This window comes from Heteronotia binoei, chromosome 18, assembly GCF_032191835.1.
Source record: "Heteronotia binoei isolate CCM8104 ecotype False Entrance Well chromosome 18, APGP_CSIRO_Hbin_v1, whole genome shotgun sequence".
NCBI lineage: Eukaryota > Metazoa > Chordata > Lepidosauria > Squamata > Gekkonidae > Heteronotia > Heteronotia binoei.
The window spans coordinates 3,408,061-3,420,545 of record NC_083240.1 but is presented as its reverse complement, the minus strand read 5'-3'; the positions used below and the strand labels follow the sequence as shown (position 1 = coordinate 3,420,545).

At 51.0% G+C, this 12,485-nt stretch overlaps 1 protein-coding gene across 1 annotated transcript; it reads left to right on the top strand.

The window, feature by feature from the left end:
• Positions 1 to 342: 342 nt before the first annotated feature.
• Positions 343 to 6,865, top strand: LOC132587012 (draxin-like). Its single transcript, XM_060259193.1, has 5 exons — positions 343 to 801; positions 2,632 to 2,928; positions 4,840 to 4,923; positions 6,112 to 6,201; positions 6,662 to 6,865. Exons 1-5 carry the CDS (start codon positions 366 to 368, stop codon positions 6,772 to 6,774), a joined length of 1,020 nt encoding a protein of 339 aa, XP_060115176.1. The 5' UTR covers positions 343 to 365; the 3' UTR covers positions 6,775 to 6,865.
• Positions 6,866 to 12,485: the final 5,620 nt, after the last annotated feature.

Below are 12,485 nucleotides of genomic sequence, written 5' to 3'. Positions count from 1 at the left end.
GCTTGCACAGGGGACCTTTCCTTTTCCTATACTCTAAGAGTCCCGTGGTGCAGAGTGGTAAAGCTGCAGTACTGCAGTTAAACTCTCTACTCACAACCTGAGTTCGATCCCAGCGGAAGCTGGGTTCAAGTAGCCGGCTCGAGGTTGACTTAGCCTTCCATCCTTCTGAGGTCGGTAAAATGAGTCCCCAGCTTGCTGGGGGGAAAGTGCAGAGGACTGGGGAAGGCAATGGCAAACCACCCCGTAAAAAGTCTGCCGTGAAAACGTTGTGAAAGCAGCGTCACCCCAGAGTCGGAAACGACTGCTGCTTGCACAGGGGACCTTTCCTTTCCTTTCCTTGCAGGTAAGGCCCGGATTTCAGGAAGATGGCCCCTTCCCCTGCCTTTTCGGCCCCCATCTTTGTCTTCTGCCTGCTGACTCTCAGCCCCACGGACTCCCTCGAGCCGGCCCCTGTGGTCTCCAGACTCCCAGAGGTCACCAACAGCTTCCAGAACCAGGATCCGTGGGCCTCTCAGCCACGAGCCATGACCCATCACCACAGACACAGCCTCCTGAGGCAGGAGTGGGCCCACCGGGGGATGCCGGGCCAGGCCAGAGTCTCCGGGGAGGCCAGCCTGCGGCACCCGGGCAGGTCTGGATCGATGGAGCGGCCCGCCAGCCTCCGGCAGAAGGACGTTTTCTTGGGCTTCACCTTTCCCTATCCGGAGCAGGAGAACCACTCCCCAGGGTTGGAAAGAGGGAAGAAGCACAACCGGGAGCTCCGAAGACACAGCCGCAGGGACCGGCTGAAGCAGCACCGAGGTACTGGGAACCTGTGTAGGGTGGCCAGTTCCAATTCAAGAAATATCTGGGGACTTTGGGGGTGGAGCCAGGAGACTTTGGGGGTGGAGTCAGGAGACGTTGGGGGTGGAGCCAGGAGCAAGGTTGTGAAAAACATAATTGAACTGCAAAGGGAGTTCTAGCCATCGCATTGAAAGGGACGGCACACTTTTTAAATGCCTTCCCTCCATTGGAAATAATGGATAGGGGCACCTCCTTTGGGGGCTGATAGAATTGGACCCCCTGGTCCAATCTTTTTGAAACTTGGAGGTGTTTTGAGGAGAGGCACCGGATGCTATGCTGAAAATTTGGTGCCCCTACCTCAAAAAACAGGCCCCCCCAGATACCCACAGATCAATTCTCCATTATACCTTATGGGAATCGGTCTCCATAGGGCAGGAGATCTCCATAACTCATTTGTTATGAGAGCCAGATCTGACATAAATGAGACCTTGTCAGGCCAGGCCATGTGTGTACTTATTTAAGATTAGGTAGCAGAGATGTAAGCTTTATAAAGGACACAGACAAACATAAAACATGCTTAAAACCTTAGCACTAGTTGGCCTTAAAAGTGCTTTCTTTGTATTTCTCCCATGGGATCCAGAGAACTGGGCAAAGGAAGCTCTGGCTCTTTCCGTCTTTCCCCAGGGGACCAGGAGCCTCAGCCAATAGAGGGAAGAGAGGCTTGGCTCAGTAGCTCTGCTGCACGATTGAGAGAGCCTGGCAAAGCAAGCTCTCCCTCCTCCCCTTCCTCCCCAAGGAAGGAGCCTCAGCCAATGGAAAAAATAGAGGCTTTGCTCTGTAGCCCCTGTGCAATTGAGCAAGCCAGGCAAAGCAAGCTGTGATGCAGAAGGAAGCAAGACAGAGGGAGAAGAAAGCCGATGATAGCCAGTTGCTTGGGGACCTGATAGGAGCCCTCTGAAGGCCTGATTCGGCCCCTGGGTCGCATGTTTGACATCCCTGCCATAGGGAATAATGGAGTGCCCAGCATACATCCCCCCCCCCGGCTTTCTGATGACCCTGAAGCGGGGGGAGGGTATCTAAACTGGAGGATCCCCTGCTCCCACCTGGGGATTGGCAACCCTAAACCTGGGTGGTGTGGGGTAGGGTGGGGAACAGTGCAGAGAGCCTGTAGCTTGCTTGGCTGTTTGTGGTAGGGTTGCCAGCTCTGGGTTGGGAAATTTCTGGAGATTTGGGGGTGACGCCTGAGGGGAAAAGGGTTTGGGGAGAGGAGAGGAGAGGAGAGGAGAGGAGAGGAGAGGAGAGGAGAGACCGTAGTGAGGTATGATGCTGTTGCACCCCTTTTCCAAAGACGCCCTCTTATCCAGGGGAACTGGAGATCCGTTATAATTCTGGGAGACCTCCAGACCCCACCTGGGGGTTGGTAAGCCTAGTGGCCAAGCCACCCAGGTCTCAGCTCCAGAGATAACTCGAACTCAAGGGCACCCAAGGAAGTTGGCAGATTGTAAATTCAGGACAGCCAAAAGAAAGCAGGTTTTCGAACACCATGTCGTTAACTTGTGGGACTCTCTGCCACTGGACGTGGCGCTGGTCGCTCATTCAGCTGGCGTTAAAAGATGATTAGACAAATCCATAGAGGACAGGAGAGAAGTTCCAACTGTTGTTGTTTGCCGTGGTACCTAAACGGAACCTCCGTGTTTAGGAGCAGTGTATCTTTGAATATCGGTTACTGGGGGGTGGGGCTTGGTGCCCCATTTGTGGGTCTTCAGGGTGCATCTGTATGAAACAGGCTGCTGAACTAGATGGACCGTGGGTCTGACCCAGCTAGAGGTCTGATCTTCTGTCTTGCAGGCAAAGGTCCTGATCGGGGCCCAAGCGCGCTGTATAAAAAGCCTGAAAACTTTGAGGAGCAATTTCAGGCACTCCAGACGGAAGGTTCCTCTACAGGATTGGTGCCCACCTCCCTTCTCAGCTCCACATCAAATACTTCAACCGAGAAGCCCCCCGCTCCCCAAGCTACGTCCCCCCGTCCTCGGGTCCGTGCCAGGCAAGAGGGGGACGTGATGCCCACCCTGGACATGACTCTCTTCGACTGGACGGATTACGAAGACCTCCGGCCAGATATGTGGCCCTTGTCCCAGAAGAAAGGTACCACCGGCTGCGGGCAATACATCTTGTAACAAAACAACCCAGAGAAGGAGACTCCATAGGGTGCCCAAAAACATTTCTAGAGTCTGGTTTACTTATAGAGGAGCTGCTGCTCAGTGGCAGAGCATCAGCTTTGCACGCAGAAGGTCCCAGGTTCAATCCCTGGCACCTCCAGTTGAAAGGCTCAGTTAGTAAGTGTTGTGAAAGAAGAAGAAGAAGATATTGGATTTATATCCCGCCCTCCACTCTGAATCTCGGAGTCTCAGAGCAGCTCACAATCTTCTTTGTGAGAGCCAGTTTGGAGGCAGTTTGGTGTAGTGGTTAAGTGTGCGTACTCTTATCTGGGAGAACTCGAGGAGTCAAGGGACTAGAGGCTTGCCTCTCTTATGTTAAAAGCAATCCATAGATGCATAGAAAGCAAGAATGTCAGGATATTCTCTGGCATGCCCATTTTCTATTGGCTGGTATATCTGCTTGTTTGTTCGTCTGGAGCAGGTGTGGCCAAACTGGATCAGCTCTCTCACACATGTGGCTCTCTCACACATACTGTGTGGCTCTTGAAGCCCCCACCACCCCATTGGCTGACTTGGAGAAGATGTTTGTCTCTTTAAATCACTTCTGCTGCCAGTCTGGTGTAGTGGTTAAGTGCGTGGACTCTTATCTGGGAGAACCAGGTTTGATTCCCCACTCCTCCCCTTGCAGCTGCTGGAATGGCCTTGGGGCAGCCATAGTGGTTAAGTGAGCAGACTCTTATCTGGGAGAACTGGGTTTGATTCCCCACTCCTCTACATGCACCTGCTGGAATGGCCTTGGGGCAGCCATAGCGGTTATTATCTGGGAGAACCGGGTTTGATTCCCCACTCCTCCACTTACAGCTGCTGGAATGGCCTTGGGTCAGCCCTAGTGGTGAAGTGCGAGGACTCTTATCTGGGAGAACTGGGTTTGATTCCCCACTCCTCCCCTTGCAGCTGCTGGAATGGCCTTGAGTTAGCCATAGTAGTGAAATGAGAGGACTGTTATCTGGGAGAACCGGGTTTGATTTCGCACTCATCCACTTGCAGCTGCTGGAATGGCCTTGGGTCAGCCATAGTGGTGAAGTGCGAGGACTCTTATCTGGGAGAACTGGGTTTGATTCCCCACTCCTCCCTTGCAGCTGCTGGAATGGCCTTGGGTCAGCCATAGTGGTGAAGTGAGCGGACTCTTATCTGGAAGAACCTGGTTTGATTCCCCACTCCTCCACTTGCAACCTGCTGGAATGGCCTTGCGTCAGCCATAGCGGTGAAATGAGCAGATTCTTATCTGGGAGAACCGGGTTTGATTCCCCCCTTTTCCTCTTGCAGCTGCTGGCATGGCTTTAGGTCAGCCATAGCTCTGGCAGAAGTTGTCCTTGAAAGGGCAGCTGCTGTGGAGCCCTCTCCAGCCCCACCCACCTCACAGGGTGTCTGTTGTGGGGGAGGAAGGGAAAGGAGATTGTGAGCCGCTCTGAGACTCTTCGGAGTGGAGGGCGGGATATAAACCCAATATCTTCTTCTTCTCCACACCAAGCCAGCTGGCAGCTTGGAGAATGCATTTAAAGTTGCTTTGTTTCTACCTTTCTCTCCCCATCTATTTTCCTTCCTTCCTTCCTTCCTTCCTTCCTTCCTTCCTTCCTTCCTTCCTTCCTTCCTTCCTTCCTTCCTTCCTTCCTTCCTTCCTTCCTTCCTTCCTTCCTTCCTTCCTTCCTTCCTTCCTCTCTTGAAGCTCTCAAGCATCTGATGTTCATGTCTTGCAGTTCTCCAACACCTGATTTTTATTCTATGTGGCTCTTTTGTTGAGCAAGTCTGGCCATCCCTGCAGAATCTGCTTTTAATTTTCCATCCTCTCTTCTCTGTGTGTCTTCCCCTCCTCCTCCTCCTTCCTTCTCCTCCCCAGAGAAACAGCGGAGTCAGGCTGGTGGGAATGAAACCACCCCCACTGAAGGGGAGCCCTGCGACCACCATCTCGACTGCCTCCCAGGTGGGCCTCAGTTGTCATGAGGACTAGCACCCGCAGGAGAGGGGTATGCAAGGGCATATGGGGGTGCTCCAGGTGGCGACAAACAAGGGGAAAAAACACAATGAGGTTGAGTTCCTGGAGATAACCGTGCAATGAAAATTACGGTATTTCTACTTAGATAACTGCTCAAAATACTATTATTTCAGATCGCATACAACACAGTACATTCAGCTGGTTATTAACATTCATAACATGAATGAGTTGCAATTATAGCAGCATGCATGTACACTTTGTGAACCGCTTTGAGTCCAAGAGTCCACTAAACAAGATGGAATGAATCTTCAGAACAGTAAATACTCAAAACAGTGCTGGTAATTCCTTCAGTAATGCAAGAGTTATGGCGGAGATAAAGCGACACGCAGCCTAGGAAAATCTCGGCGTGTTTCGGTCACATCCTTCGTCCGACACAGTTGTTTGCTTAGTATCTGGAACTGATGCTCAATGAAATACATACACGATAGTCAGTGGTCAATTTCTACTGAATGAAATACAGTGCTCAATGAAATACATGCACAGTAGTCAAAGGTCAGTTTCTACTGCGTATGTATTTGAGCCTGAAGCAATAGATGCACAGAAGCAAGCCATGAAACAGGACAAGGTGGTAAAGTCGAAGCAGCCAAAAGAAAAATGAAATAAAATGTCAGTGAAAAGTTTGGATGAACAGAAATCCTTTGGACTGCCCCCCCCCCCCCAGATTCCAGACAAGCCTCATAGGAGAGGGTTTTATAAAGTATTTAAAGTAATAATAATAAATAAAGTTGGGGGGCCACCACTGAGAAAACCTTGCCTCTAGCCCCTACCCGCCTTGCCTCTGTGGGTGGCATGCCTTGTGAGGAGATCTTAATTCAAAGTGCTGGACCGATTAACCCACAAACACTTCGGATGGGGGGGGGGGGATACAGCAAGGCCATGGGGAAGCCAGTGCGGTGTGGGGGTTAGAGTGCTGAACCTGGAGATGCAGATGTGAACCCCCAGTTTGCCATGGATGTTAGGTGGGTGACCCTGGCCCAGTCATGTGCTCTCACCCTAGCCTACCTCACAAGGTTGTTCTGTGGGGAGTGCTGTGGGTCCCTCTTGTGGGAGAAAAGTAGGGACGCATGAAGTAAAGACATTACTAAAGTTGGGTCCCGATTCTTCTCGACTTGGCAGGCTGCTGCTGCGACTTGAGGGAGCATCTCTGCAAGCCCCACAACCGTGGCCTGAACAACAAATGTTATGATGATTGCATGTGCGCAGAAGGTGAGAGAGTGTGACCTCTTTCCAGTGGGACAAAGACCGAGGCTGTCCTCTTCCTGGGGTCGCTTGAACTGTGGGAATGGTCTGCCCAGGCCAGGCTTGATGATTCTAAGGGAGGGTTAGAACCACCAAGAGAGATGAGTTAGGTGACCACCTAGGGCGCCAGACCATCTGAAGGGTCTTCATTCAGCAATGAGACACACAGAAGGAGTTAACAGCTCAGTGGTTGGGTGATAGCCCAGGGGTTCCAGAAGGTATTCCAGGGGACTGCTCAGCATACAATAGAGCAGAACGTGGTTGGCAAGTATACACCTCTGGGCCAAAATTCTGGCCTCTGGAAGGCTGCGGCTGGCCCTTCAAGAAAATTTTGTCCTTAGTAAGGAAAGCTCTCAAGGTAGAATCTGCCATGTCCTAGAATGCTTTTCTCGCCTACCTCCCTCCCCCATTCTCTCTGCCCCTTCAGGTCTGCGCTGCTATGCCAAATTCCACCGCAACCGGAGGGTGACCAGGCGAAAAGGCCGCTGTGTGGAGCCAGAGTACACCGATGGAGATCAAGGATCATTTATTAATGTCTAGAGAGATGCTGGGAAGCTTTTCTTGGCTGAAGGAGTTAATTTATAATTAGTGGTGGGGTTGGGAATGGAAGGGCAACCGGACGGCTTTGATGCTGCTGGCTGAACCGTGACCAAAAGCAGTGGTGAATCTAACACAGTTTCCCTGGAACTTCTGCTAGTTAAATCTCATCTGCCCATACACACACAATAAAAGTCGGAGGCAGTTTTCTCTCTGACATCAGAGAGAGCTGGCTTCTATTATATGAATAAATGTTACCCATTGCCTGCTGCATCTCTGTATGAGTCTCTGCTCTAGGTGCATTTCCTTTGTAGAGTCATTCTACTGTATCAGACATGACTGAATTCCATACACATACCCAGGGACAGGGCAGAGTTTACCTGATGGAGGCTGATGGGGAGAGGCTAGACCAGTGATGCATCCAGAGACATAACAGGCAATTCTCTTATGGCATACCAGTACGGTTTGGCACACAATTTAGGAACCTCTGAGCCAGTGTTCGCACTTGTAGCCAAATTCTGTGAGTTACTGCACTGAGGTTTTCACTCAGGTATGTTGGGGCGTGCAGGTGCAAGGACCCAATCCAAGCCAGCATTAGTGGAGTTGCACCAATGGATCTCTGTACTGGGCTGTAGGAGCAGAACCCAGACAGAACATGAAGGGACATCTTGGTCGCTCAGGTGACATGCAAAAAAATAATTAAATTCTATATCCTGAATTGGTTATGTAATAGGCCACAAATTCTTCCTCATTTTACTTATTTTGAATTAATTAATCTTATTGTTAATTGGGGGTGGAGTGGGGAGGGGGGAGAAGCCACACAGAACACTTGAGCTCCATCCCTTGAAGTCTTGTCCTGCCCCTCATTGGCAAGCTTTTCTCTACTGGGTTTCATGAGGACTAGAAACTTGAGATTCTACAGATCCTGAATGACGCGTCAAGCACAGGATGTTTCGCTTCTAAGTGGCCAGGGGTTGCCCCCGGCTTCCTTCCTTTCTCTCCTTCAGGGAATTTTCTGTGTCAGAATCCAAGAGCTTCTCTGCCAGGATACAGCTGCAAAGTTGTTCAGTTACCCCTTCTGCTTCCGATTTTTTAATTGTTATTTTTGGGAGATTAGAGGGCGGGGGTTCATTTTCTAGGCAAAAAGGGGGGGAAAGGGGCTGGTAATGGGAGAATTTAGTCAATGCCGTGACGTGGTTGCATGTTTTATATTTGGATGAGCTGTAAATAAAGATAGAGTTATCCTTCTCAAGGCCCGTCTCCCAACCTCTTTTCCCTCCCCCCAACAGAGGGGCGACGGGGGGGATTCGGCATTTCTTTAAAATGTTCAAACGATGCCTGAGACCCAGCAAGACTCAAGTCCACTTGGACCAACAAGAGACCAGCAAGACTTCCAGGGCAGAAGCTTCTGCCACAGCAGATGGTGGTGGCCACAAGCACAGACAGCTTCAAGAAGAGATTGAATAAACATCTGGAGCAGAGGTCCATCATTAATTTACTAGCAGCGGGAACAATTGGTCACAGTGTATTGTTGGAACTCTCTGTCTGGGGCAGGGATGCTCTGTATTCTTGGTGCTTGGGGGGGCACAGTGGGAAGGCTTCTAGGGTTCTGGCTCCACTGGTGGACCTCCTGATGGCACCTGGGTTTTTTACTCACTGTGTGACACAGAGTGCTGGGCTACATGGGCCATTGGCTTGATCCATCATGACTTCTCTTATGTTCTCTGTATTCTTGGTGCTTGTGGAGGGGCAACAGTGGGAGGGCTTCTAGTGTCCTGGCCCCACTGATGGACCTCCTGATGGTGCTTGGGTTTTTTGGCCACTGTGTGACACAGAGTGCTGGACTGGATGGGCACTGGCCTGATCCAACATGGCTTCTCTTATGTTCTTATGTGACACAGTGTTGGACTGGATGGGCCACTGGCCTGATCCAACATGGCTTCTCTTATGTTCTTCTGTGACACAGTGTTGGACTGGATGCGCCATTGGCCTGATCCAACATGGCTTCTCTTATGTTCTTATGTGACACAGAGTGTTGGACTGGAGGGGCCACTGGCCTGAGCCAACATGGTTTCTCTTATGTTCTTATGTGACACAGAGTGTTGGACTGGATGGGCCATTGGCCTGATCCAACATGGCTTCTCTTATGTTCTTATGTGACACAGAGTGTTGGACTGGAGGGCCATTGGCCTGATCCAACATGGCTCCTCTTATGTTTTTCTGTGACACAGAGTGTTGGACTGGAGGGGGCCACTGGCCTGATCCAACAGGGCTCCTCTTATGTTCTTCTGTGACACAGAGTGTTGGACTGGATGGGCCATTGGCCTGATCCAACATGGCCTCTCTTATGTTCTTCTGTGACACAGAGTGTTGGACTGGATGGGCCATTGGCCTGATCCAACAGGGCTTCTCTTATGTTCTTCTGTGACACAGAGTGTTGGACTGGATGGGCCATTGGCCTGATCCAACATGGCTTTCTTATGTTCTTATGTGACACAGAGTGTTGGACTGGATGGGCCATTGGCCTGATCCAACATGGCCTCTCTTATGTTCTTCTGTGACACAGAGTGTTGACTGGATGGGCCATTGGCCTGATCCAACAGGGCTTCTCTTATGTTCTTCTGTGACACAGAGTGTTGGACTGGATGGGCCATTGGCCTGATCCAACATGGCTTTTCTTATGTTCTTATGTGACACAGAGTGTTGGACTGGATGGGCCATTGGCCTGATCCAACATGGCCTCTCTTATGTTCTTCTGTGACACAGAGTGTTGGACTGGATGGGCCATTGGCCTGATCAACAGGGCTTCTCTTATGTTCTTCTGTGACACAGAGTGTTGGACTGGATGGGGCCATTGGCCTGATCCAACATGGCTTCTCTTATGTTCTTCTGTGACACAGAGTGTTGGACTGGATGGGCCATTGGCCTGATCCAACATGGCTTTTCTTATGTTCTTATGTGACACAGAGTGTTGGACTGGATGGGCCATTGGCCCGGATCCAACATGGCCTCTCTTATGTTCTTAAGGATCAAATATCCCTTCATCAGATAGACGTAACTTTCACCCTGAAAATTTTGCTGGTCTTTTAAGGTGCTCCTGACTCAAAACTTGCTCTTTTGCTGCAGACCAAGATGGCTTTCCACCTGGAACTGTCTACGCCTCAGTCTCCTTATTCCTCTCAGTTGTCTGTGCCCTCTGCTCAGGCCTGTAGCCACAGTGGGGCACGTGGGGGGCACTACCCGCAGTTCCAGGTGGGGTCCCCTGAACCCGGAGCCAGGAGAGCTGAGCAGGGCACAGTGCAGTGCAGCAGCAAAAGCAGCAATTGGAGAGGAGGGAGGTGGAGGAAGCCCTGTGGGATGGGTGGGGTGAGGGCTGCACAGTGCCCGGGTGGGGGAGAGGGAGACGGAAGGAAGGAAGGAAGGAGGGAGACCCTCCTGCTTGCACACAAGGCGCAGTCCCTTCTTGACTCCAAAGTTTCAGGGTTGGCCGCCTCGACTTGGCCACTTGCAGAGCCTCCAACTTTTGCTCCCAGCAGAAAGCTTCTGAGGAGCAGCAAAGCCCCGCAGTGGGTGGGAAAGGATGACCCTCCACTTTTTAAAAAAGATCCCTGACTTTTAAAATCCTGGCTTCGGCCCTGCCCCCCCCCCTCCAAGTGCCGGCAAGAAGCCCCTTCGCAGGGTTAGAGCATCAGACTAGAACTTGGAGGACCAGGTGACCTTTTGCCTGTCACAGTCTCTCAGCCTGACCTACCCTCAACAAGGAGGTGGTTGTTGTGAAGAGGAGGGAATGATGTGAACAACACTTTTGAAATCCCCAACCAGGGAGAAAAGCAGGGTGACAGCTATAACACCCTTGATGTGACTTTTTTGCTTAGCCGAAACTGACTTCCCCTCCCCGCTCCACAACAGAATGTCCTTCTTTGTCCCATTTGCTGACCGGGGCAACAACAAAACTGTTTCGAAACTCACTGACTCACTGCGGACATTTGTAACTTCTACTTCTGTGGTGGCTGGAACAGAATCATACAAAAACAAAGAAGATACAATATTTTTTGCACCATAAGACTCACTTTCCCCCCAAAAAAAGTGGAGGGAAAAGTGTTGTGCGTCTTAAGGAGCGAATACTGCAAAAATTCACACAAATGCCTCTAAATTCACACAAACAGCTCTAAAAACTAGGTGCGTCTTATGCTCAGGTGCGTCTTATGGAGCGAAAAATACGGATATACACTCTCTCTCTCGGCTTGACTTCGCGAACGAAGATTTAAGAAGGGTGCAGTAGTCCACGTCTGCTGCAGGCTCGCTGGTGGCTGACAAGACCAATGCGGGACAGGCAGGTCCGGCCACAGTGGCTGCAGGGAAAAGTCTGATTTGGGGTTGGTGCTGTAGCAGTGCGATTCTTCCTCAATCTCCTTTTGTCCTCAAGACCAGCTATGCGTGCGTTCTCAAAGGAAGAGACAGCCTGGTGGATGGTGTGCCTCCATGCTTTGCGATCTGAGGCCAGGTCAGACCACTGGTGATGGTTGATGTGACAGGTGCCAAGGGATTTCTTTAAGGAGTCCTTGTACCTCTTCTTTGGTGCCCCTCTATTTCGATGGCCGGTGGAAAGTTCGTCATACAGAGCAATCTTGGGAAGGCGGTGGTTTTCCATCCTAGAAATATGCCCTGCCCAGCGCAGCTGCGTCTTCAACAGCAGTGCCTCGATGCTTGTAACCTCCGCCCTCTTGAGGACTTCAGAGTTGGTCACAAAGTCACTCCAGTGGATGTTAAGGATGGTGCGAAGGCAGCGCTGATGAAAGCGCTCAATGAGTCGCAGGTGATGACGGTATAAAACCCACGATTCGGAGCCGTAGATGAGGGTTGTCATCACAACCGCTTTGAAAGCATTGATCTTTGTGCCTTTTTTCAGATGCTTGTTGCTCCACACTCTTTTGTGCAGTCGGCCAATGCACAGTTTGCATTTATACACACAAGTACACAAATCACACTAGTGAACAAACGAAGTAGGAGTCAAGGTGCACCTTTAAGACAACGTTTTATGACTCCTGCTTTGTTCTGCTGCTTCAGACAAACACGGCCGCCCACCTGGATCACACTAGTAAACAAGACTAATCCAGTGTTCAGTCCACGTCCTGGATAGCGAAATAATCCCGGCGGCTTCTGGCCCAGGGAAAGCCAACTAGGAGAATTTCTCACAAGCACCAGATTTTGGAAACTGATTGCAATGATTTGCAAACTGCATTGATTTGAGGAAGGGCATCTCAGGTCTTGGGGGGGGGGGGGGGGGCGTGGTTTGTGCTTTCTCACCAGCCAAAGGATTCTCCACCCAGTGGGCAGAATTCACACCTGCCCTGAAAGACCCCATCTTTTGCCATTGTGAGTGCTGCACAGGTGAAAACCAGGAAGGTGTCTATGCATTTGTGCAAAGTCACCAACAGGCAGATTCGCATATGCATGTGCAAAGCAAGCCGCTTCAAGGTTGTTTTCAGCGGGCTGGAACAAGGTGTCTGAGTTGCAGGAAAGCAGGTTGCTTTCAACCATCTTGCGCTTTGCGCTGGAGGCCTGATTTCAGCCTGGGTCACACGCAGGCAGTCACAAAGGGCTGCCAGGGGTGAGGAGATGCTGGAGATCTGCCTGCCACCCCCTCCTAAAGTTCCCCGGCCGCTTATCTCTTCTGCAGGGCTCCGCGTGCCCCGTTATCTGGCCTGCAGACC

Bases quoted from the DNA above. Each gene is read 5' to 3' on its own strand.
- LOC132587012 (XM_060259193.1), top strand. From the start codon at position 366: ATGGCCCCTTCCCCTGCCTTTTCGGCCCCCATCTTTGTCTTCTGCCTG. The intron at 802-2,631 runs GTACTGGGAACC...TCTGTCTTGCAG, and splicing joins CCGGCTGAAGCAGCACCGAG to GCAAAGGTCCTGATCGGGGC. The intron at 2,929-4,839 runs GTACCACCGGCT...TCTCCTCCCCAG, and splicing joins GCCCTTGTCCCAGAAGAAAG to AGAAACAGCGGAGTCAGGCT.